The following is a 26,009-nucleotide window of genomic DNA, read 5'->3' as shown; positions in this document are numbered from 1 at the left end:
AAAGTAACATATGTTTAATTGAAACTCCTCCAAAAGGTTATTGATTTTACTAATGATTAAAAGTACAGTATATTCAAAATTTTTTATAGGAGGGAAAATTAACATTATTTGTAAACTCTGGACTTCACTTTGAGGAGAAATAAGACCAAGTAATAGGGAGAAAACTACTAATTTTAGTCTAATGAACACAGATGAGACTTTTCTCCTTTTAGTTGGACATACTTATATTTTTAAATATAAGTAAGTAGTCTTGTTGAAATAGGATTTTTGATTCAGGATTTTTGATTAACTACTTTGCAGGGGAAAAATGTAACCAAGGTTAGAGCTGTTGCATAAAAGAAACTTCCTTTGGTTCTTGAAATTTTTAGGCAACTACCTCATCATACCCCATTCAGCCGTTTCAATGATTAGCGTGGTCACTGGCATAATTCATACTGGCTCCATATATAATCTAAAAATAGAGCCTCTTTCTAGTCTATCACCTTCCCCTCAGGAAAATATTCAATATTCAACTTCTTTCTGCTTTATCATGGGCTGCCAAACCCTAAGACACTAAAGAGGCTGCCTGTGCAGTGATGATTATATCTGCAGTGCTTCGTGTAGGGACTGTTGGAAACTACTGTGAACTACAGACATTCAGCATGTCTCTTGTACGTAGGCTCATGCACTTGGTCCTTTCTCACTGTTTAACAGCAGTGCTGAGATGAAAGCTTGAACTAGTCAAATCTTTCTTCCAGATTCCATTTTGTTTTAGTGTGTATCTAATTTGAAATTTCACGTATGACTTTTTTTAGTGTTTTGATTATCCAGGGAGCATATTCTTTGAAGTCCTTTTAGCTTTATGTGATGGATAGAAATATAAATATTCTTCACCAAGATGGAAGGTTATGTATAGTTTAGTTGTTTAGAATGGTGAACTTTTGGGTGTAAACCTTTGAAAACATGATGGGGAATTCTTATATTACTAAAATTGTTTTTGGATTATACCACTTTGAAATAGTTGCATTCATTGTTTTGCCTTTTAATGTCCACAGCTCTGGACCTAAATTTCTTTCCTTTTTTTTTTTGAACCTAAATTTCTTTTGTTCTGATCTGCCAAGAATAAATACGAGAGTTTAAGATCAATAGTGCTTTGACTTTGCATGTATTTGCTGTTTTTCAAAATGATCCATGAGGATTAATTTCAAAATAAATAAGAACTCTTCTGACTGGTGGTGTGCCTTTAAGATATAGATTTACTTGGAATCTAGAACTATTATTCTAATCTATTCTTTGAATTTATTCTTTTTATTTTGCTGATCAGTGGTCACAAGCAGCTTATCAGGAAGTCTTTATAATAAAATATATATTTAGTAAGCAGTTACACTGTTAGTTATTATTTTTTAACCTAACTTGGCCTAACATCTTATAGACTTACATTGATTGTTGCGAACTTAAAGGTTAGCAATAAGTTAAGATGTAACCTTAGTTGATGTACCTATTTTAGGATTATATATTTGCTAAAAGAAAACTTTATTGATACAGTTTTTACAGCATACTCTGGCAAATTCTCCTTTCTCCAGAATGATAGAGAAAGAAATGATCTGCTTTACAATGCACTATTATTTTTTTATTAATTTGGAATTAAGTAATTTACATTTGATATATATGACAGTTATCAGTTAACACTAAAACTATATGTAACAGTATAGATAGATATAGATACACAGATGCATATAATCTGAAATTATGTTTAATTCACAGTATTACACAACACTTATATTATTGGTAGAAAATATGTTGAATAAAGAATCAGACCTCTTTTGCATTGCCTTATTTTTTTATCCCCTAGCAATTTCTCCTTAATTTTGCCACTGAATCTCACAGTTTCTAACAGTTTTTGAATCTCATTGGTACTTTACAAATTTTAATCTAAGAAATATTAATCTCTCATTCTATTTCCCCCATCCCCATCCTTCCCCATTTATCAAGTTTTATCTGATTTAAAATCATTTTAAGTTTGATATCTTTTTGTTTCTTGTGAACATAGCACTTACCAAGCACAAGTTTAATATAAATATTCCATTTATTTCATCTCTGAAGTATGACTCTTACAGTCCAGTTCATCAGTTACTGTGCATATTGCTACTGTTCCACCTATCCTCATAATTGGAAGTCTTGTAAGCGGCTGTCATTGTTTGACCTTTGCCCCTCTTCAAGCCATAGGGCATTATTTTCATTTTTCTGTAGGTACTCTTAGCTAGGTTACTTAATCAAGTACCTAGTGTTTCTTGATCCTGACTTCACTTTCTTTAGGCACTAATTTCTCACATCAGTCTTATTCTGATGGCAGAATAATTTTTCTTTGATTGGCTCAACACCTGCCACACTGAAATCAAGCTCTGAACTCTTGTTGGACTTTGCTTACTATAGCTTTTGCTTTTTCTTACACTCTGAATACTCTAAGTACCTTCCTGCTTTTACCTTCCTACTCTGAATTTTTCATGCATTGTTCCTTATATTTGCCATCCTGTTGCCTCTATATCGTTCAGATAAAATGTAACTAGAAATAGATGGTTGGATCAGATGACAAGCCATATTTAGACCATCTATAAATAAATTAGTGTATACTTCAGTTCAGTTCAGTTCAGCCACTCAGTCGTGTCCCATGCTTTGCGACCCCATGAATCGCAGCACGCCAGGCCTCCCTGCCCATCACCAACTCCTGGAGTTCACTCAGACTCAACGTCCATCAAGTCAGTGATGCCATCCAGCCATTTCATCCTCTGTCGTCCCCTTCTCCTCCTGCCCCCAATCCCTCCCAGCATCAGAGTCTTTTCCAGTGAGTCAACTCTTCGCTTGAGGTGGCCAAAGTACTGGAGTTTCAGCTTTAGCATCATTCCTTCCAAAGAACACCCAGGGCTGATCTCCTTTAGAATGGACTGGTTGGATCTCCTTGCAGTCCAAGGGACTCTCATGAGTCTTCTCCAACACCATAGTTCAAAAGCATCAATTCTTTGGCACTCAGCCTTCTTCACGGTCCAACTCTCGCACCCACACATGACCACTGGAAAAACCATAGCCTTGACTAGATGGACCTTTGTTGGCAAAGTAATGTCTCTGCTTTTGAATATGCTATCTAGGTTGGTCATAACTTTCCTTCCAAGGAGTAAGCGTCTTTTAATTTCATGGCTGCAATCACCATCTGCAGTGATTTTGGAGCCCCAAAAATAAAGTCTGACACTGTTTCCCCATCTATTTCCCATGAAGTGATGGGACCAGATGCCATGATCTTTGTTTTCTGAATGTTGAGCTTTAAGCCAACTTTTTCACTCTCCTCTTTCACTTTCATCAAGAGGCTTTTTAGTTCCTCTTCACTTTCTGCCAGAAGGGTGGTGTCATCTGCATATCTGAGGTTATTGATATTTCTCCTGGCAATCTTGATTCCAGCTTGTGCTTCTTCCAGCCCAGCGTTTCTCATGATGTACTCTGCATAGAAGTTCAATAAGCAGGGTGACAATATACAGCCTTGACAGACTCCTTTTCCTATTTGGAACCAGTCTGTTCCATGTCCAGTTCTAACTGTTGCTTCCTGACCTGCATATAGGTTTCTCAAGAGGCAGGTCAGGTGGTCTGGTATTCCCATCTCTTTCAGAATTTTCCACAGTTTCTTGTGATCCACACTGTCAAAGGCTTTGGCGTAGTCAATAAAGCAGAAATAGATGTTTTTCTGGAACTCTCTTCCTTTTTCCATGATCCAGTGGATGTTGGCAATTTGATCTCTGGTTCCTCTGCCTTTTCTAAAACCAGCTTGAACATCAGGAAGTTCACGGTTCACGTATTGCTAAAGCCTGGCTTGGAGAATTTTGAGCATTACTTTACTAGTGTGTGAGATGAGTGCAATTGTGCAGTAGTTTGAGCATTCTTTGGCATTGCCTTTCTTTGGGATTGGAATGAAAACTGACCTTTTCCAGTCCTGTGGCCACTGCTGAGTTTCCCAAATTTGCTGGCATATTGAGTGCAGCACTTTCACAGCATCATCTTTCAGGATTTGAAATAGCTCAACTGGAATTCCATCACCTCCACTAGCTTTGTTCGTAGTGATGCTTTCTAAGGCCCACTTGACTTCACATTCCAGGATGTCTGGCTCTAGGTGAGTGATCATACCATCATGATTATCTTGGTCATGAAGATCTATTTTGTATAGTTCTTCTGTGTATTCTTGCCACCTCTTCTTAATATCTTCTGCTTCTGTTAGGTCCCTACCATTTCTGTCCTTTATCGAGCCCATCTTTGCATGAAATGTTCTCTTGGTATCTCTAATTTTCTTGAAGAGATCTCTAGTCTTTCCCATTCTGTTGTTTTCCTCTATTTCTTTGCATTGATCTCTGAGGAAGGCTTTCTTATCTCCTTGCTATTCTTTGGAACTCTGAATTCAGATGCTTATATCTTTCCTTTTCTCCATTGCTTTTCGCTTCTCTTCTTTTCACAGCTATTTGTAAGGCCTCCCCAGACAGCCATTTTGCTCTTTTGCATTTATTTTCCATGGGGATGGTCTTGATTCCTGTCTCCTGTACAATGTCACGAACCTCAGTCCATAGTTAATCAGGCACTCTATCTATCAGATCTAGTCCCTTAAATCTATTTCTCACTTCCACTGTATAATTATAAGGGATTTGATTTAGGTCATACCTGAATGGTCTAGTGGTTTTCCCCACTTTCTTCCATTTCAGTCTGAATTTGGCAATAAGGAGCTCATGATCTGAGCCACAGTCAGCTCCCGGTCTTGTTTTTGCTGTCTGTGTAGAGCTTCTCCATCTCTGGCTGCAAAGAATATACTTACAGATACCTAATTTGACAGAAAATAGTTTACCTAAGGTCGTTACTTGAGTTTATTTTATAAGTGGATGTTTCGGCATCCTACTTTGCTACCCCATTAGCACTATGATGTGTATTATTGCTCTAACCTGTATCCTGAATTCTAAAGTGGAAAAATTTTATTTAAATATGTCCTTCATTCTTGCTCAATATTTATTCCAGTTCCAATTTATAAACAGCTACTATGTCTGATTTGAAACATTACAACTGAAAGGGATTTTGAATATTGTACTTTAGAGGGAATTATTAAGATAAGAGAAGTTTAAAGAATTTAAATTATCAAACCTGGAGGCAGGAAAAGTAAGTTATATTTATTATCAAATGGGTTTTACTAGTATATAGAGATACATGAATGAAAGAATCAGACCAAAAGTTATTGGCATTTAGGTTACAGTCAGGAGTAGATAGTTTAAATGAATCGAAATGTGTGTGTGTTAGTCGCTCAGTCACGTCCGACTCTTTGCAACCCCATGGACTGTAGCCCACCAGTCTCTTCTGGCCATGGGATTCTCCAGGTAAGAATACTGGAGTGGGTTGCCATTGCCTTCTCCAGTAAATCGAAATAAGGACAAAAAATAGACAGTGAACTCTTGAGAACTGTGGAGGTGTGGGGTGCTGACCCCTTGTGCAGTAGAAAATCCATTAATAATTTTACATTTGGCCCCTCTGTATCCATGGTTCTACATCTGTGAAGTGAAGTGAAGGGAAAGTTGCTCAGTCGTTTCCGATTCTTTGTGACCCCACGGACTATACAGTCCGTGGAATTCTCCAGGCCAGAATACTGGAGTGGGTAGCCTTTCCCTTCTCCAGGGGATCTTCCCAAGTCAGGGATCAAACCCAGGTCTCCCACATTGCAGGCAGATTCTTTACCAGCTGAGCCACAAGGGAAGCCTAAGAATACTGGAGTGGGTATCTTATCCCTTCTCCAACAGTGTGGATTGTGTAGTACTATAGCATCTATTTATTGAAAAAAGTTCCCCTATAAGTGGACCTGTGGAGTTCAGACCGGTTCAAAGATCAGCTGTAATTTTAACTGTCTATCCCCTCTTTTTCCTAGTCACCTAGTTTGAAGATACTTTGTTGCCAGTGGAGTATAGCAAGTCTGGGATTTATTGTTTACTCTGATTGCATACCTTGGATAGTGTCTAGAAGTCTGACTGGGTATGTAACTGGGGAGTCTGCCTGTTTTGACTTCCTAATCAGGTAATTAGACATGAGGCAGTCTACATGCTTCTGTCAGTTTCTAGGATATGGAAAATACTTATTGCTTTCTCTTTATCAGACCAAAAAAGCTGTAAGTTAACAATTTTGTTAGCAGTGTGGTTTTTGGAGCATTGCTGTTAAACGTGGGAGGTGCTTTTAAGGGCATATGTGTTCTTTGTAAATTATTAGTTGTAAGTCTTAATGGAGAGTGGAAGTTACACTTGATGACTTCTTAATATTCTTTCAGACCTGTAATTTCCATTCCATTTCCTGGTCCTGTCACTAAATTTTCTTATCTTAATGAAAAATTTATGATTTAATATTATTGTAAATTTTATTAGTGTTGTACTAGTAATATATAAAAATATGCAGTGAGTTTGTTAACTCCATGTGGAGCATGAATGAACATATTGTTAATAAACTGGTTAGAGATTTTTGCAACATGAATCATTGAATAAAGAATTACTTGTTTGTTCAAGAATGTAGATTGGGGCAAAGATAGCCTCTTCAATAAGTGGCGTAGGGAAAACTGGACAACTACATGCAAAAGAATGAAATTAGAACACTTCCTAACACCATACACAAAGATAAACTCAAAATGAATTAAAGGCCTAAATGTAAGACCAGAAACTATAAAACTCTTAGAGGAAAACATAAGCAGAACACTCAATGACATAAATCAAAGCAAGACCTTCTATGACCCACCTCCTAGAGTAATGGAAATAAAAACAAAAATAAACAAGTGGTACTACCTGATTAAACTTAAAAAAGCATTTGCACAGCAAAGGAAACTACAAACATGGTGAGAAAACAGCCCTCAGAATGGGAGAAAATAATAGCAAAGGAAACAACTGACAAAGAATTAATTTCCAAAATACACAAGCAGTTCATACAGTTCAATATCAGAAAAACAAACAGCCCAATCAAAAAGTGGGAAAAAGACCTAAACAGACATTTCTCCAAAGAAGACATACAGATGGCTAACAAATGAAAAGATGCTCAACATGGCTTATTATTAGAGAACTGCAAATCAAAACTACAATGAGATACCACCTCACACCAGTCAGAATAGCCATCATCAAAAAGTCTACAAACAGTAAATGCTGGAGAGAGTGTGGAGAAAAGGGAACCCCCTTGCATTGCTGGTAGGAATATAAACTGATGCAGCCACTATGGAAGACAGTATGGAGAGTCCTTAAAAAACTAGGAATAAAACCACCATATGACCACCATACGACCTGGCAATCTCATTTCTAGGCATATACCCTGAGGAAACCCAAACTGAGAAAGACACATGTACCCCAGTGTTCATTGCAGCACTATTACAATAGCTAGAACATGGAAGCAACCTAGATGTCCATTGACAGATGAATGGATAAAGAAGCTGTGGTACATATACACAATGGAATACTACTCAGCCATAAAAAGGAACACATTTGAGTCATTTCTAGTGAGGTGGACGAATCTAGAGCCTATTATATAGAGTGTACTCAGAAGTATAAATATCATATACTGACACATATATATGGAATCTAGAAAGATGGTACTGATGAATTTATTTTCAGGGCAGCAGTGGAGAAACAGACATAGAAAACAGACCTAAGGACATGGGGTGGGGGGCGGGGGGAGAAGGGAGAGGGTGAGATGTATGGAGAGAGTAACATGGAAATTTACAATACCATAAGTGAAATAGATAGCCAATGGGAATTTGCTGTATGACTCAGGGAACTCAAGCAGGGGCTCTGCGACAGTCTAGAAAGGTGGGGTGGGGAGGGAGATGGAAGAGAGATTCAGGAGGGAGGTGTACCTATGGCTGATTCTGGTTGATGTGTGACAGAAAACCACAAAATTCTGTAAAGCAAATATCCTTCAATTAAAAAAATAAAGTGGCAAAAAAAAAAAAAAAAGAGAATTACTTGTTTGTTCAGTGACTAAATGTAAGATAAATACCACTTAATTGTTACAGAGATTGAATTTAAGAGTAACTTTTGGGGGATACTCTCCCATTGAAAATAGTAAAACCATTTATAAATTGTCTTGGTAAAGTGGTGAATTACATTCTTTTACAGTTATGTATGCAGTCCTAATCAAGTAATGTATTATGCAGCTCCATTTATATACATCTGTTAATTTAATTAATACTTATTTTTTAATAAGTATGAAGTTAACTTTTTTTTAATACTTGGTGAGCTTGGGGATTTCATTATGATACCACGGCTGGAAAAATATTTCAATTAAATTGTAATTTAACTTAATTCTAATACCTCACCTTCTGCCCCATACTATAAATAACCTAAACCTCAAAGTGGTAGTGGAAAACAGTTTAATTGACAGTTTAGCTGTTGTGTAATTTAAATGCACTTTGGAGCTGTTGCTCTGAATACACTAATTCCCTTAATGTGTCTGCATGCCATGTCGCTTCAGTCATGTCTGACTCTTTGCAACCCTGTGGACCATAGCCTGCCAGGCTCTTCTGTCCATGGGATTCTCCAGGCAAGAATACTGGAGTGGGTTGCCATACCCTTCTCCAGGGAATCTTCCTGACCTAGGGATTGAACCTGTGTTTCTTATGTCTCCTACAGTGGCAGGTGGGTTCTATACCACAAGTACCACCTGGAAAGCCCAGTTCCCTAAATGTTTTTTATTAAAGAAAAAAAGTACAATGAATTCTAAACAAAAGGAAAAAGAGAAGATTTGTTGGTTTAATAACCATTACCCATCTTTTCCTCCTTTCTTAAGATACTGCTTCATTTGTTGGCCAGGAGAGAGGATAAGAGGAATAATATTTTGTGTTTCTTATATGCCACTTTGGTTATTAATATGAAAACCTCATTTGCTCTAGGAAGTGCCTCTAGACTAATCCTTTCTACCTTGCTCCTCCTGCTCTGTTCCCTACTATCCTTTCTAATTATAGTTAATTAACAAAGCAGTGAATGTGTATTAGTTAGAGTCTAGTTTATATTATAGCTGAAATACGTAAAAGGATGTTATGTGGAAAAGGAGTTAGGCTTTATTGGATGCCAGTAGAAGGGAGAAATGGGTAGAAATGGAAAGATTGCTCAAAATATGGAATAGCTTGCTAAAAGGACTATTCAAAATTAGGATTAGCTGCCTTGTAACCTTTCTGGAAATGTGGTAGTAATATGTTGGACTAGCTCACCTATGGGGTTGTTTATAACACTGGATTCCAGGAATACATACACACTCACACAGACACACATATGTATAATTTTGTTTATGTAAGCACATATATCTTATTTTTACCTTGTTTCTCTTAACTGTTACCTTAAAGGTTGTAGTTTAATTTCCTCTTTGATTCCATTGTTGATCCATTGGGGTTTTTCAGTAGCATGTTGTTTAATCTCCATGTAATTATTTTTTTCCTCATTTCTTCTGTGGTTAATTTCTGATTTCATGGTGTTATGGTCAGAAAGGATGCTTGAGTTAATTTCTGTACTCTTAAATTTGTTGAGGCTTCTTTTATGCCTTGGTATGTGATCAGTCCTGCAAAATGTTCCATATGCACTTGAAAAGAATCTATATTCTGGTTTTTTGGATGTACTGTCCTGAAAATATCAATTAAGTCTAACTGTTCTGTTATATTATTGAGTATCTCTGTTGCCATGTTGATTCTCTGAATGAAAGATCTGTCCACTGCAGTGAGTAGTGTGTTGAAAAGTCTCCTACTATTATTGTATTCCTATTCATTTTTCCCTTTATATCTATTAGTATTTGTTTTACGTATTGGGCACTCCCTTATTAGATGCATATATGTTTAATTCTTTTTTAACACCAAAAACATTATGTATTGGGGTATAGCTGATTAGCAATGTTGTGGTGGTTTCAGGTGAACAGCAAAGAGACTCAGTCATACATATACATGTATCTGTTCCCCCTCAAACCCCCAACTCATCCAAGCTGGCACAGAATATTGAGCAGAGTTCCATGTGCTATACAATAGGTCTTTGTTGGTTATCCATTTCAAATACAGCAGTGTGTACTTGACTTTCCCAAAGTCCCTAACTGTCCCTTCCCCCTGGCAACCATAAGTTCATTTTCTAAGTCTATGAGTCTCTTTCTGTTTTGTAAATAAGTTCATTTGCATGATTTCTTTTAGATTCCTTATGTAAGGAATGTCATATGATGTATCTCTTTGCTGACTAGTTACTTCACTCAGTATGGCATTCTCTAGGTCCATCCATGTTGCTTCAAAAGACCCTATTTCATTCTTTTTAATGGCTCAGTAATAGTCTAGTCTATTGTATATGTATACCACATCTTCTTTATCCATTCTTGTGTCAACAGACATTTAGGTTGCTTCCATGTCTTGGGTATTATAAACAGAGCTGCAGTGAACATTGGGGTGCATGTATCTTTCTGGGCCATGTTTTTCTCTGGATATATGCCCAGGAGTGGGATTGTAGAGTCATACGGTAGCTCTGTTTTTTAGTTTTTTAAGGAAAATCTGTACTGTTCTCTGTAGTGGCTGTACAAATTTACATTCCTGCCAACTGTGCCAGAGGGTTTCTTTCTCTCCACACCTTCTCCAGCATTTGTTGTTTGTGGATTTTTTGATGATAGCCATTCTGACTGGTGAGGTGATATCTCATGGTAGTTTTGATTTGCATTTCTTTGATAATTAGTGATGTTGAACATTTTTCATGTGCTTATTGGCTATCTTTATGTCCTCTTTGCAGAAATGTCTATTCAGGTCTGCCCATTTTTTGAGTGGGTTGTTTGTATTGATGCTAGTAAGCCTAATAAGCTGTTTGTAAATTTTGGAGACTTAATTCCTTATTGGTCACATCATTTGCAAATGTTCTCTCCCAATCTGTGGGCTCTCTTTTCATTTTGTCTATCATTTCCTTTATTGTGCAAAAACTTTTGAGTTTTAAGTAGGTCCCATTTGTTTATTTTTGCATTTATTTCCATTTTCTGGGACATGGATTAAAAAGATGTTGCTGTGATTTACGTCAGAGTATTCTGCCTATGTTTTCTCCTAGGAGTTTTATAGCATCCAGTCTCACATTTATGTCTTTAATCCATTTTGAGCTTTTTTGTGTGTATGGACTTAAGGAATGATCTAATTTCATTTTTTTTTAACATGTGGCTGTCCAGTTTTCCCAGCACCATTTGTTGAAGAGACTCTTGCCAACATTGTGTAGTCTTGACTCTTTTGTCATAGATTAATTGACCATAGGTGCATAGGCTTATTTCTGGGTTTTCTATCCTGTTCTGTTGTCTATATTCTATTTTTGTACTGGTAACATACTGTTTTGATGACTGTAGCTTTGTAGTATAGTTGGAGGTCATGGAGCCTGATTCTTCCAGTTCCGTTTTTCTTTTAAAGATTGCTTTGGCTATTTGGGGTCTTCTGTGTCTCCATACAAATTTTGAGATTTTTTTTTTTTTGGTGTTAGTTCTATGAAAAAATGCCATTGGTAATTTGATAGGGATTACATTGAGTCCGTAGATTGCCTTGGGTAGTATAATCATTTTTACAACATTGATTCTTCCAATCCATGAACACGGTATATCTTTCCATCTGTTTATGTCATCTTCAAGTTCTTTCATCAGCATCTTATAGTTTTCACAGTACGGGTTTTCAGTTGTCTGAAACAGAGTTTTCAGTTGTCTCCTTCAGTTCAGTTCAGTCACTCAGTTGTGTGCAACTCCATGGACTGCAGCATGCAAGGCTTCCCTGTCTATCACCAACTCCCAGAGCTTGCTCAAACTCATATGTCTATCGAGTCAGTGATGCCATCCGATCATCTCATCCTCTCTCATCCCCTTCTCCTCCTGCCTTCAGTCTTTCCCAGCATCAGGGTCTTTTCCAGTGAGTCAGTTCTTCGCATCAGATAGCCAAAGTTTGGGAGCTTCAGCTTCAGCATCAGTCCTTCCAATGAATATTCAGGACTGATTTCCTTTATGATTGACTGGTTTGATCTCCTTGCAGTCCAAGGGACTCTCAAGAGTCTTCTCCAACACCACAGTTCAAAAGCATGAATTCTTTGGCGCTTTTTTTATGGAATACTCTCACATCCATACATGACTACTGGAAAAACCATAGCTTTGACTAGACAGACCTTTGTTGGCAAAGTAGCGTCTCTCTTTTTAATATGCTGTCTAGGTTGGTCATAGCTTTTCTTCCAAGGAGCAAGCATCTTTTAATTTCATGGCTGCAGTTACATTCTGCAGTGATTTTGGAGCCCAAGAAGATAAAGTCTGTCACTGTTTCCAGTGTCCAGTCCCATCACTTCATGGCAATTAGATGGGAAAACAATGGATACAGGTTTATTATATATGTCCTTATTATGTTGAGTTATGTACCCTCTATGCCCACTTTTGGAGAAGGCAATGGCAACCCACTCAAGTACTCTTGCCTGGAAAATCCCATGGACGGAGGAGCCTGGTAGGCTGCAGTCCATGGGGTTGCTAGGAGTCGGACACAACTGAGTGACTTCACTTTCCCTTTTCACTTTCAGACATTGGAGGAGGAAATGGCAACCCACTCCCCACTCCAGTGTTCTTGACTGGAGAATCCCAGGGACGGGGGAGCCTGGTGGGCTGCCCTATGGGGTCGCACCGAGTCAGACACGACTGAAGCAACTTGGCAGCATGCCCACTTTCTGGAGAGCTTTTTTATTTTTATCATAAAAAGTAATTTTCTTTTTCTGTGGTATCTTTATCTGGTTTTGGTATCAGAGTGATGGTGGCCTCATAAAATGAGTTGGGAAGTTTTCCTTCTTCTGTGATTTTTTGGAAAAGTTTCAGAAGGATAGTTGTTAACTGTTCTCTAAATGTTTGATGGGTTTCCTTGGTGGCTCAGCTGGTAATGAATCCACCTGCAATGTGGGAGACCTGGGTTTGATCCCTGAGTTGGGAAGATCCCCTGGAGGAGGGCATGGCAACCACTCTAATATTCTGGCCTGGAGAATTCCATGGACTGTATAGTCCATGGGGTCACAAAGAATCAAATGTTTGATAAAATTGGCCTGGGAAGCCGTGAGGTCCTGGACTTTTGTTTGTTGGGAGGTTTTTAATAATAGTTTCACTTTTAGTGCTTGTGATTGGTCTGTTCATATTTTCTATTTTTTCCTGGTTCACAGTCTACGGAGACTGTACCTTTGTAAGAATTTGTCCATTTCTTCCAGGTTGTCCATTTTATTGGCATATAATTGTTCATAGTAGTCTCTTATGACCCTTGGAATTTCTATGGGGTGAGTTGTAACTTCTCCTTTTTCATTTCTAATTCTACTGATTTGAGTCTTCTCCCTTTTTTCCTTGATAAGTCTAGCTAAAGGTTTATCAATTTTATCTTTTCAGAGAACCAGCTTTTAGTTTCATTGATCTTTGCGATTGTTCTCTTTGTCTCTATTTCATTTATTTCAGCTCTAATCTTTATGATTTCCTTCCTTCTACTAACTTGAGGCTTTGTTTATTCTTCTTTCTCTAGTTGTTTTAGATGCAAGTTTAGCTTGTTTATTTGATGTTTTTCTTGTTTCTTGAGGTAAGATTGTATTATTATAAACTTCCCTCTTATAACTGCTTTTGCTGGATATATATATGTTCACAAGTGTAAAATCCTCTTCTTGTATTGATCCTTTTATCACCATATAGCATCCTTCTTTATCTTTATGGCTTTTGGTTTAAAGTTATTTTGTCTGAGTATAGCAACTCTTGCTTTCTTGTCATTTTTGTTTCCATGAGATATCCTTTTCCATCCCTTTACTTTCAATCTATAAGTCTACTCTGCCTTGTTGGCAGCATATTGTAGTCTGTTGTTTTAATCCAGACTGCCATTCCATCTTTTGATTGGAGCATTTAGTTCATTGACATTTAATGTAGTTATTGATAGATATGTATTTATGCCATTTTAAACATTGTTTTCCCGTTGATTTTTGCATTTCTTCTTTGTCCCTTTTTCTTTCTGCTTTTCATTTTGTGGTTTGATGATTTTTTCTTGTATTATATTTATGTTCTCTTTCTTTTGGTTTCTGTGAATCTATTGTATGTTTTTGATTTGTGGTTACCCTGTTTTTCAAGTATGTTAACCCTTTCGTACATCTACTTGCCTTAGACTGGTAGTCATACAGGCTCAGATACATTCCAGGGGGAAAAAGATCTACATTTTCTTACTCCCCTCGCCCACATTTTACGATTTTGATGTCCTCTTTTACATCTTCATATTCATCCTTTTGCAGTTCATTGTGGGTATAATCGCTTTCAGAGAAAATTTTAAAATCAGCACAAATATCTTCTTTGAAGAAGTAAATTTATAGAGTTTAGGACTGACTTGTTCAAATGAGTTGTTGAATTTTCATTTTACTTGTTAATGGTAGTTTTTTAAATCTTAAAATATTACAATTTTAAGATACTAGTATTATATCTATTCTTTTATATTTGTAATGGAAAATATTACATAAAATTGTTGTATTTTAAACCAATTTAAAAAATTGAAAAGTGCATGTCTCAAGTAAATATCATATGTTTACATCCTTATTTAGAAGCCCTCTGTTGATTAAGCCCTTTGCTGTTTTTCTGCCATAGTTCACATGACAGCAGTCTGTGAAATTAGCTGTGTGATTATGTACAGCTTGGAATTACTTTAGGTTGTTCTTTGAAAATAGGACTTCAAGCAAAACATCTTGTATTCCTTTTGCAGAAATGTTGCTGAAGTGCTGCTGAAAGGGCCAGAGATGCAAGGATTTGGGACACATTTTGAACCTTTAAGCTGTCTGACATTGACCTCCTTTCATTATTAATAAAGAAGAAGCAGGAGCTTAGGATGTATTAACACCAACTCATTAATATACTAACCGGACAATGTTCTGCAGCAATTCTACATTGTAGAGCTGGATTGGCACAAAATAAAATAATTTCTTAGTATACCCAGCTTATAATATGACTCGATGGAGGAAAATTTGATAAGCATGAGAGAAGACCATTCTTTTCATGTTCGTTACAGGTAAGACTGCTGCTTTCTTAGTGGGTAATTTTAATACTTATTTAAACATGTGTTTAACTCTGATCATTTGAAATTTAAATATGAAAATATACTAGCCATAGTTAGTATCTCCTTTAAACAGTGTTTTCTTTTTGTTGTGGTTGTAGTAAGTTTTTATATCCTTTCTATAGGGAAATGGTAGTAGAGAACAATTACATTCTATAGTTTGTTTGCTAATGTTCTGTGGAAGAGTTTATGATTAGTTATTTTAAACTCTGTTACTCTTTTTATAATGCAGATATTAAAGTGAAATATATTTCTAAATCTTCAAGGGTAGAAGATAGATTTTGTAGTGTGGTTGGCTGAACAACCTAATTTTTGTTACAATTTTTAAATAGTGATCTTTTATAAATGAGCTTTTAAGAAAAGGGGTGTTAATGTTGGAATGGGTGGGTACTTTCTAAACATGATAAACTAATAATCAGTTTAATATTTAGTGGTAAAATATTAATGACATTTCTGAGACATTTAGGAGCAAAGCAAGAATATGTATATCATCATTATTTAACATTTATTTTGGAAGTTATGCTCATTGTTCTTAACTGTAAAATACAAATATTAGAATGGAAGACTTAATTATCAGGTGATTAGATATTAATAGATTCCTTATCAAAACTGTTGAGTTAATATTAAATAAACATCAGAACTTCTAGCTTTGAATAGCGTTCTTATCCCTAATGAGTGAAGATGTTTGATACCAAACCTTAGGTATCTTAGCACTTGCATAGGAAAGAATGAGATTTACTGTCATTGGCTTTGGAGCAGATGGTTCATGTTAGGGCATGGTGCCAAGAAAGTTTATCTAGGTAAGCTGAGGGCATTTTTATTGCAAATTTAAAAGTTTCAAATGAAAGAAAATGGAAGATATTCAATATAATTTAAATGAATTTTTAATAGAAATGCTCTCGCTCTACCCTCTGGGGCATAGTTCCAGAAACCTCTGTGTCTAGTGTGAAGTCTTGCCAGTTTTACTTCCTAAATGCTGCTCAGATTCATCTATCCATCTGGCTTCTCTCCACCACTGTGAAAGTTCAGGCCCCCATCATCTTCCTTCCAGACTCCCTCCATTCTCCATTCTGGCCTCTTGGAATCTCTTTTAAATTTGCCTCCAGAGGGCTCAGTCTGCAGATACAGAGTTAATCATGCAACCTCTGCATAATCTGTTTGGTGGCTTCTAGTCACTTGCAGGGTAGGGCCATGCTTAATGTAGTACACAGGAGCTTGCATTACCTGGCCTCTACGTGTTCCTTCATCCTTACTTCCTGCCATCCCTCACCTTGTTCCTTGTATGTGACTCAGTGCCCTTGCTCGTGCTACACCCTATGACCTGAATGCCCTTCCTACTTTATTGGTTTAGCTAATTCTACTCAATATCTAGGAATTCAGCTCAAAAATATTCTTCTGGAAACTGTTTCTGAACTCCATATTTTAAGTGCCCTCTCTGTGCGCAAATATCCTGTGCATCTCTCTCTCTTAGCACTAACTATATTAAAATTCAGTGTACCTGTTTATATGTGTTTGTCTCCTCCTCCTTTGCCACTCCCTACTTTGACTATTGGCTCCCTTTGGGCAGCCATGATGCCTCGCTTGTTGTCTGGCACCACATTTGATGGAATGTCCTTTGAATTTCATTGGATATAACCATCAAATGAACTTGATGGTTCACTCTTGAAAATGTTTAATAAGACATGTAGTAAGATGTTTATTGTCTTGCTAAATAGTTTCAAGAGTGGCTTACTTTTTAAAAAAATTTCTTTTTAATTGAAGGATAATTGCTTTACAATATTGTGGTGGTTTCTGCCATACATCAACATGAGTCAACCATAGTATACCTGTGTCCCCTTCCTCTTGAACTTCCCTCCCACTTCCTACCACATCCCCCCCCAAATAGGTTGTTACAGAGGCCTGGTTTGAGTTCCCTAAGTCATTCAGCGAATTCCCATTGCCTATTTGTTTTACATATGGTAGTATATATATTTCCATGTTTTTAATATTGTAACAATTGATGAGGAGTGGATTATACCTGTGCCTATAGGAAGATCTTAGATTTATTGTTTTTCATGATATAGCATAGGTCAAACATGGTTATATATTGATACAAGACTTCACCTATAAAAGAAATGTAAAACTTTTAACTATTTTTAGTAAGACTACACCAAACAAATCTCTGGTTTTGTCAGTCCTGTGAAATTAGCATTCTGTATATGACTGGATTAGTATATAACTGCAGGTAATAGTTTGTATCCCGTTTTTAGATGTCATGTCCTTGTATAGGTTGTTTTTCTATTCTGGTAAACACTTAGCATGTACTGTTGTATCCGTCTGGTTCTTTCATTGAGGTCCTCGTCTGTCCCTGGAGGAGTTTCTGTGGTACAGTGTGTTTGTAAATTTTGACATGGAATAATTCTTCAGATGCTAAGAAGCCTCCTAAGAGATATCAGAATGCTTTATGAAATATTTTGCAACTTATTTATGAAGGTAGAGAGAAATGGAGACTGACAGAAAAATAGGATTTGTTTCTAAACTTTTTAAAAGTGTTCAACTGATTTTAAATAACTGTCATTAAATTTTTAGGATTGATAATAGTACTGTGATTGTATTTTTTGAAAGTGACTCCATATCTTTTAGAGGTACATACCAAAATATTTACAAATGAAATTCTATGTTTTCTAGAATCTACTTCAAAAGTTGTAGAGTGAGGGTGGAGGTAAAGATGAAATATATATTGATAATGTATCATATATTGGTAATTGTTGATATAGAAAGGTAGATATATCAGGTTCATTATATTAATTTCTCTAGTTTTGTATTTCTTTGTTTAGCTTGTTATATACTTGTTTAAGTATAACAAAGAAATATAAGTATTTTTATTTACTTATATAATTATACTGTTTACTTATATAATTTATAAGTAAATTATATAAGTAAAAATATAAGTAAACAAAGAAATTTCCTTGTTTATACTTGTTACTTTGAAGAAAAACATTTCAATACTTTAATATAAAAATTAGGCTATTGCAATTAAGTTGTGAAGGAATGCAATTTTAGTATTGACTTTTTCAATTTTGCTAGATAAATATAATTATTAATAATATTCTTTCTGAAGAATAGTTTGAGGTAATGTGGAGTGGTGGAAAGAACACTGGATTTGGAGACAAAGACAGGATTGCACCTCTCAGCTTTGCCATCATATGATCTTAAGCAGGTCACTGAGCATCATTTTCTCCTTCTATAATAATTCCCATCTCACAGCATCATTTTGAGGATGAAATTTATTATAATGTATAGAATAATCACTTTTAAAACTAAGTTACTGATCAGAATTTAAATTTAACGCAAGATAGTTTTGCGCTTTCCCTTTGACAAAGTAAACTAGAATAACTCGATATATGTGGTAGACTGGACAGATGAAAATTGTTTATGGCAGCTAGGACTGGTGATAAAAGGATCTCTGCCCAATTAAAACACGTGGAAGGTGGAACTAGGGGCCACAGTGAGCCAGTCGACAGCCACAGGAGACAGCACAGTGGAGAAGGTGCAGGGCACTCTTGCTTTGATCTTAAGTCCTGAATCCCAGCATTTATTCTTAATTAGTGTGTAAGTCTTTGAAGGGAAGTCAGATTTGGACAGAACTGGCTATTAATTTTTTTAATATAGCATCAAGATTTTAATCCTCTTTTGCTTTCATTGATACACTGTAAACACAAGAAACCAGAAAGAAGGACGTAAAGAAAAAAATCAAGTTGTAGGAGAAAAGTGAAAAATAATAAAATATAAAAGTTAAAATAAGTTGAAAAGATGTGAGATTGTGCAGAAGATGAAGATTTAAAGCTGAAATGTTCAATCTGTTGACAAAAATGTAAACATTTCAGTCAAAGATAGTAGTGCTGTCTTTATACTTACTAGAAATGTACTTTTTTTTGATTATATAATTCAGTGGGCCATTAGGAAGAATGAAAAGAAAACTTTATATGTGGGATATATTTTAATGGACAGATATTTTCCTGGCTTGTCTTCTAATCTTCGTAGGTTCTTTGTTTTCAACCCAACTGGTAAACAGATGAAGTAATTGTATTCTCTCATAGAGACAGAGAGGATATGAAATTACTTTCTCTGTTACTATTTAATGATCTTCTAAAAAATTTATAAACCAACCTTCCTTCGCTATTTTGCAATTAGCTATATTTGAGGTGTTGGAGACTTTGCCAGAACATTGACTTCTTTTCCAATAAAACATATCGGAACTATACTATATGTCAAAATAAACTCATAAGCTAGAGAGTTGGAGCTTTATTTTGAGCATTTGTTACTGAAATGATTTTCTAAGGTAGATTGTCCTGTAGGGCAGTCTCACCTTTAAGGACGGCGGTGTAGCCAGCAGGCTTCCAGGTAGCTATCACTGTTTCCAATGAGAATTATGTAAAATACCTTTTAGAAAATTTGTAATTCTTAGGATGCCATTCAGCCTTATAGTTAAGTTTTGTGAGATACAACAGCATTTGGATTGATGGTTCCATTATAATGTTGTATAAATTTAAGTTCAGAACATCAAATATTTGTGGTGAAGATATGTATTTGAAGAAGATGCTTCTCTGTTTTATATGGATATACTGTTACTAACTTCCAATTTTTACACATCCTATATTTGAATAGTTCTGACAAAAAAGTTAATCACTAGTCAATCTTAGAAGGAAAGGGAAATTATTTGTGCTAACTGGAGGATTATAACCCTGGAGACAGTCTTTCAGAAAGCTTTAAGGACTACTCTGCCTGAGAAGTCAAGGCACAGTAATACAAGTTTTTGAGACAAGGAGAGTTTTACATCCAAGTAGCATGTTGACAGTTCACATCATCCAACAAGGTGAGTAGTGGACTATGGTGACCCCTTACAGGATTGAGAAAAAAGTTTTCTCTTAAGGAGCTATGTGCTAGCTCCAGGAGTAATTGCCTTCTGGGGGTGGGGGGCAAGTAGGTGTTCCCGTGTCTTCTAGGGGACCCGGTTAATGTGTCATGCAGATACAGAGTGCACGAGGCAGTGGCTCAAATGGCAGAGAAATTTTTATGTTAATTTTTTTGTCCTGCTTTAAAAATAAATTTGTTTCAATAGCCTCGTCTTTTATTAATTTCCTGGCCAGCAACCTAATCATCCTGGGTTGGTGGTTCCACAGGTGACTACAGTCTCTCTCCCGCTGGGTGAAGCCGTGTGCCGTCACTAGCATTCTATCATATGGTGGCATGTAATTTCTTAAACCAATACTCTGTTGATGGGCGTTTAAACTGTTTGTGGGTTTTCGCTTCTGTGACCATCCTTTTAAATTTGTATTGATGTAGCTTTAAAATAAACTCCTAGTGGTGAAATTGCTCAACATATAACTTTTTCCATAATTGGTATTATGCTTAAAATTTGTTAATAGAAACAGTAATGTATTTTATGTGTAAAAATGTCTTTTCCAATTTTTCCCCCATGGTAATTTTTGGAAGTTCAGTGGTTTCAGTATTTAGACAAATAAAGATAACTAGCTCAAGTACCAAGTCTGGCAAAAGAAGCCTTTGATAAAACCACATTTTTACATATTAATCTTTTGCTGACTCATTTCTCTTCACACATGCGATACACCAGTAACCTCATAAGACCTTAAACAAAAGTAATCTTTTTTATGAATTCTTTCATATTCAAAAATAAAGGGAAGTTTTCACTTGTAAAAGACAAAAATAGGCTTCATTAATTTGAAGTGACCTATAAAGAAATATAAAACAGCAATTTAAGATTTCTAGTAAACTAATTTATTTTTCTATGTGCTTTATCTCTCCCCACCCCATTCCTAGTCTAATGTTAAAGCAAAATATTAAAAAGAGGTTAACTTGCATTATTTTACCTTGATTTATAAAGTGAGGGTGAAGTCACTAGTCTAACTGTGAATAAGCAGTTTAGCCTTTGGCTAAATTATTAAAAAAAAAAAAGACACTTGGATATAAAACTTAAAAATTACCTCAGAGATGACTAGTTTCATCTACTTATTCTGAGTGAGAATTCTGCTTTGAACCTTTGGCTCTGTTAGTCTAGATTTTTCATCTAGCTTCATCTGATTTATTTTCCACTCTTACAACCCTATTTTAATTTATGACTCTAAGGATCCTTGAAATTTTATAGGCTAAAAGACAGCACCTGAAGAAATGTATTAATTGATCTGCTACAAAAAATACAGAGTGTAATCATATTTCAATGAGTTTAGGGTGAGTGGTGGTTTAATTCACATTTCCTGTTACAGGAGTGATTCTCAAACCTGTACATGGAATTACCTGGGAGCTTTTAAACAATTCTGAGGGCATACCTCATGCCCAGGGGAGTGGGACCCAGAGTTGAGTTTTAACAAGTGCTCCATGTGAGCTCCACTATTGTGCAGCCGGGATCAAGAACCACCATTCCTGTAGACTTGCTCAAAGACAATTCTAGTAAGAAGTAATTTAGTGCTGCTCTAAAAATTAAAATGCTTGATGAGCTAAATCAGAGTCTTCCAAAGGGTGGTGGTATGCCACTGGTAGTACCTAAGTTTATTTCACTCACTTTTATTTTTTTTAATTGGAGGCTAATTACTTTACAATATTGTGGTGGTTTTTGCCATACATTCACATGAATCAGCCATGGGTGTACATGTGTTCCCCATCCTGAACCTCCCACCCATCTCCCTCCCCATCCCATCCCTCAGGGTCATCCCAGTGCACCAGCCCTGAGCGCCCTGTCTTAATAGTTACGTATTTGTTCTGACGTGCATTAGAAAAGTGAGTATCACATCAAACTCAATTTCATGGATACTGCTTTAGATGAAGCTAGATTTTTTTTTTTTTTTAATGTGCTGTGCTTAGTCACTGAGTCATGTCCTACTCTCTGCAACCCCATGGACTGCAACCCACCAGGCCCCTCTGTCCATGGGGATTCTCCAGGTGAGAATACTGGAGTGGGTTGCCATGCCCTCCTCCAGGGGATCTTCCCAACCCGGGACTGAACCCAGGTCTCCTGCGTTGCAGGCGGATTCTTTACTGTCTGAGCCACCAGAGAAGCCAGTTAATGGCACGTGCCAATTGAAAGGAATTTGCCAAATACAGAAATACATTTAAGTGAATGGCAGAAATCATGAAAATGTTGAAGACCCACCATGGCAACTTTGGTAAAGAGCACCTACTAAAGTGTAGGATTGGAATTGGAAGTATTGGTGTTTTTTCTCTTAGATATATTTATAGTAACTTAATTCTTCTGGCTTTTAAAATTTAGTGACAGACTTTGAGAATTAGAATTTCTGCAAATCTTTAAATCATTGCTTTATAACATAAGGTTTCTTAACACTTCTTTCATGGAAATGTACCTTGTACCTGAAGATATTTTGCTCTTCTATTTTTCTACAGTATAGGTGATCCTGTGGTGGTAAGACAAGGAAGGAGTGTGTGTGTGTGTGTGTGTGCGCGTGCGCGCGTGTGCGTGCCTGCACGCATATGAGAGTTCACCTGAGTATGACGTAGAGATGTGTGGTTGGAGGGGCTGAGTAGATCACCTGCATACCTGGATAGAGAAGAGTATTACTTAAAGGACTTCTCCTCCACAGGCATTCCTTTTCTCCCCAAACTCCCAGAAAGCCCGTTAGTCTGCCATAACTCAGAACAGCTTAGGAAACACTATTTTAGATTCTCTCATTGGTAAAACAGGTTGCTCTCGGTTAGCCAATTAGAATGAGCTCTGTTGACAAAAAAAAAAAAAAAGTAATCAATGGATCTAAGAAAGAAATGAAATATTTTATTCAAGCCAAATTGAGGATTATAACCTGGGAACACCTCTCAGAAAGCTTGGAGAATTGCTCTGCCCCTTTGAGATCCAAGCACTGTACATTAGATGACATATTACTGACATTTTTCACAATCCACATCTACCTGTACAAAGCAAGAAATGAGTAATGGACCACTGTGGCTCCTTACAAGACCTCCTAAGGGGTCGTTGTGACCCCTGATGAGATTGAGAAGGAATCCTATCTCCTAAGGAGGTCTGGTTAATGCAGATGCGCAACACACCCAAAAGGGGAGGAAGGAGGCCAAATGAGCAGAAGAAAATTTTTATTTAAGTCTTCCTCCTCTTGTCATAAAATGTGAATTTTATTTCATCAGCTCCATATAGAGATGTTCAGCTGTCCTATAAAAAAGACCTCCTGTGCTCTTCTCCCCACAGGGGCCCAGTGTGCAGTGGCTGCCTCAGCACCCTCCTCCGTAGTGTATGCAGCCTGTTGCTCTCCAGGTTGTCCTAAGGCACCTTGGAGACACCCCTTTCCAGTGGACACTCATGACTGGCATGCTGTCCCCAGTCTTGGCTCCAGACAGGTGTGCAGAGTGCCTTTGGAAAGCCCCAGGGCACAGTGGCCGCGGTCCATGTTGGCCAAGTCATAACGTCCATCTGCACCAAGCTGCAGAGCAAGGAGCATGTGATTGAGGCTCTCTGCAGAGCCAAATTCAAGTTTTCTGGCCACCAGAAGATCCACATCTCCCCAGGAGTGGGGATTTACTAAGTTTAATGTAGATGAATTTGAAAACACGGTGGCAGGAAAGTGGCTTATCCCAGATGGCTGTGAGGCCAAGTGCATCCCTGATCGCAGCTTTCTGAACAAATGGCGGGCCCTGCACTCATGAGAGCCCTGGTGTTGTCCCCTCCTCACTCATGCCCACCAATAAATCCTACTTCCTGTCAAAAAAAGACCTTTGTGGTTGAGAGACATTTGAATAGGCAGATTAGCTTTTGCTATAAAAGTTTACTGTTTTATCAATAGTGTGTATATACTTCAGTTGTAGAGGCAGCTGTTGTAACCAAGAATTGCCGCAGTCCACGTTGAAATTATATTGCTGGAAGTTAAAAGACACTGTGATGCAGTTGTAATGTAATGTTGTGAATGTCTGTCCTATATAATTTTATAGAATGGAAGCCTCTTGCCTCGAACTGGCCTTGGAAGGGGAGCGTCTGTGTAAATCTGGAGACTGCCGTGCTGGTGTGTCATTCTTTGAAGCTGCAGTTCAAGTCGGAACTGAAGACTTAAAAACTCTTAGCGCTATTTACAGCCAGCTGGGCAATGCTTATTTCTATTTGCATGATTATGCCAAAGCACTAGAATACCATCATCATGATTTAACTCTTGCAAGGTAATTAATTTAAGCTTTTTCATACTTTCTCCCTAAATTAACTGTTACTTCAAAAATTTTTTCATTCAGTTAAAAAAACGAATAGTACATTTAATGAGTTTTAATTCATTAGCAGTTCAGTTCAGTTCAGTCACTCAGTCGTGTCCGACTCTTTGCAACCCCATGAATCACAGCATGCCAGGCCTCCCTGTCCATCACCAACTCCCAGAGTTCACCCAGACTCACGTCCTTCGAGTCAGTGATGCCATCCAGCCATCTCATATTCTGTTGCGTTTTAAAACTAATCTTTAGGCTGAACACAGTTTAATTAAGTAAATGAATAGTGGTGAAACGATGTTAGAGTTTAATTAAGTGAATTAAAATTATATTTAAATACAGAAATGTAAGTTTAAAATTTTTATTTAAAGCAGGTTTCAAGAATAATGAGTCTTACCTTAAGCATGTCATCTGTTCTCTAGGGAAAATTGTATTCTGGCTGGTTTATATTTTAACACACTGTTTTCTTTTCTTTAAACCCCAGGACTATTGGAGACCAGTTGGGGGAAGCTAAAGCTAGTGGTAATCTGGGAAATACTTTAAAAGTTCTTGGGAATTTTGATGAAGCTATAGTTTGTTGTCAGCGACACCTGGATATTTCCAGAGAGCTTAATGACAAGGTAATGAGGAAACATTAGATGGTAGGCCAAATGTTTTCATTGAAATTGCTTTGTGTTTTAATCCTATTTAATTATTCTGTAGTTTATCTAAAAGTTAATACCAAAAAGAAAGTATAGGAAAATGAGAGAAGAGAAACAAAAAAAATTTTTAATAGATGAGAAAAAGAAATAGTAAGAGGTCCTTCTTTCTCATACATGGTCATATGTTTTGTGGTTCTGTATGGATGGCTGATGTAAACATTTTTTTCTCTTGACCGTAATATCAAGGATGTTACAAATAAGTATATGTGATAAGCATTGTAATACTGGCCTCTGATTTCAAAATGTAAACTGCTGATACCTTCATCTAGGTGGGAGAAGCAAGAGCACTTTACAATCTTGGAAATGTGTATCATGCTAAAGGGAAAAGTTTTGGCTGCCCTGGTCCTCAGGATGTAGGAGAATTCCCAGAAGAAGTAAGAAATGCTCTGCAGGCAGCTGTGGATTATTATGAGTGAGTAGCCCTGATGCAGTCATGTGGTCCACCTCAGACAGTAGTAAAGTTTTTAAGTTTGGCAGACATTTTAAAATCATTAGTAAGTAAAATAAACCATCAAGTTGCTACTAAAATGTTATAGTGTTCTATTAGTCGTAATCTCCTCCCTCCCCAGGAAAACTTTCATTTAAACTGCAGACCAGTGCCACTTAGTGGTACAAATAAGAAATATCAGTAGTGAGTCTAGGGTTATTCGGAGTCTTTTATCAACAGACTTTCATAAAACTTCTTAGCTGTACGGGTTCTAAGATTACTCTGTCCTGGACTCTGAGAAGAAACCTACCTGAATGGTTGAGTAAAATATTCCCAGTTATTTCCTGTAGCCACCCTCCAGCACAGACATATCATTAAAACCTGGCACATTACGGCTGTAAGCTTATTTACATTTTTTTTCCTATAAAGAATTCAATTTGTAGAGAAGCTCATCAGTGGGGCTAGGAGCTGAGTGCTCTTAGTCACTCTATCCCATGTCCCTTGGGAAGGTCTGGGACTAGGGCCATAGAGCGGCCCTAAAAGGGCCTTCCCTGAGCTTTGGGGAGGTGAGTTCCCAGAGAACGGGGCTACACGCGCACAAGGGCAG

General features: G+C 37.0%; 1 protein-coding gene and 1 non-coding gene across 7 annotated transcripts in view; both read left to right on the top strand.

The window, feature by feature from the left end:
* Positions 1-26,009, top strand: part of GPSM2 (G protein signaling modulator 2) — a 112,769-nt gene that overhangs the window by 63,107 nt on the left and 23,653 nt on the right. For 4 of the 6 annotated variants that reach the window (XM_044944617.2, XM_044944615.2, XM_044944616.2 and 1 more), the window contains 4 exons: positions 14,726-15,028; positions 24,017-24,238; positions 24,759-24,894; positions 25,245-25,387. In XM_044944617.2, the coding sequence (XP_044800552.1) occupies positions 14,973-15,028; positions 24,017-24,238; positions 24,759-24,894; positions 25,245-25,387 (557 nt within the window). In that variant the 5' untranslated portion in view covers positions 14,726-14,972. Of the gene's footprint in view, positions 1-14,725; positions 15,029-22,093; positions 22,234-24,016; positions 24,239-24,758; positions 24,895-25,244; positions 25,388-26,009 lie in introns of all 6 variants that reach the window. The other 2 variants (XM_044944618.2, XM_044944619.2) reach the window with 2 other exon arrangements.
* Positions 23,244-23,373, top strand: LOC112585848. Its single transcript, XR_003110426.2, has one exon. It is a non-coding gene; the product is annotated as a small nucleolar RNA SNORA70 (small nucleolar RNA).

The sequence above is a fragment of the Bubalus bubalis genome, chromosome 6 (assembly GCF_019923935.1).
Source record: "Bubalus bubalis isolate 160015118507 breed Murrah chromosome 6, NDDB_SH_1, whole genome shotgun sequence".
Taxonomy (NCBI): domain Eukaryota; kingdom Metazoa; phylum Chordata; class Mammalia; order Artiodactyla; family Bovidae; genus Bubalus; species Bubalus bubalis.
This window is presented reverse-complemented; position numbering and strand designations above follow the sequence as displayed.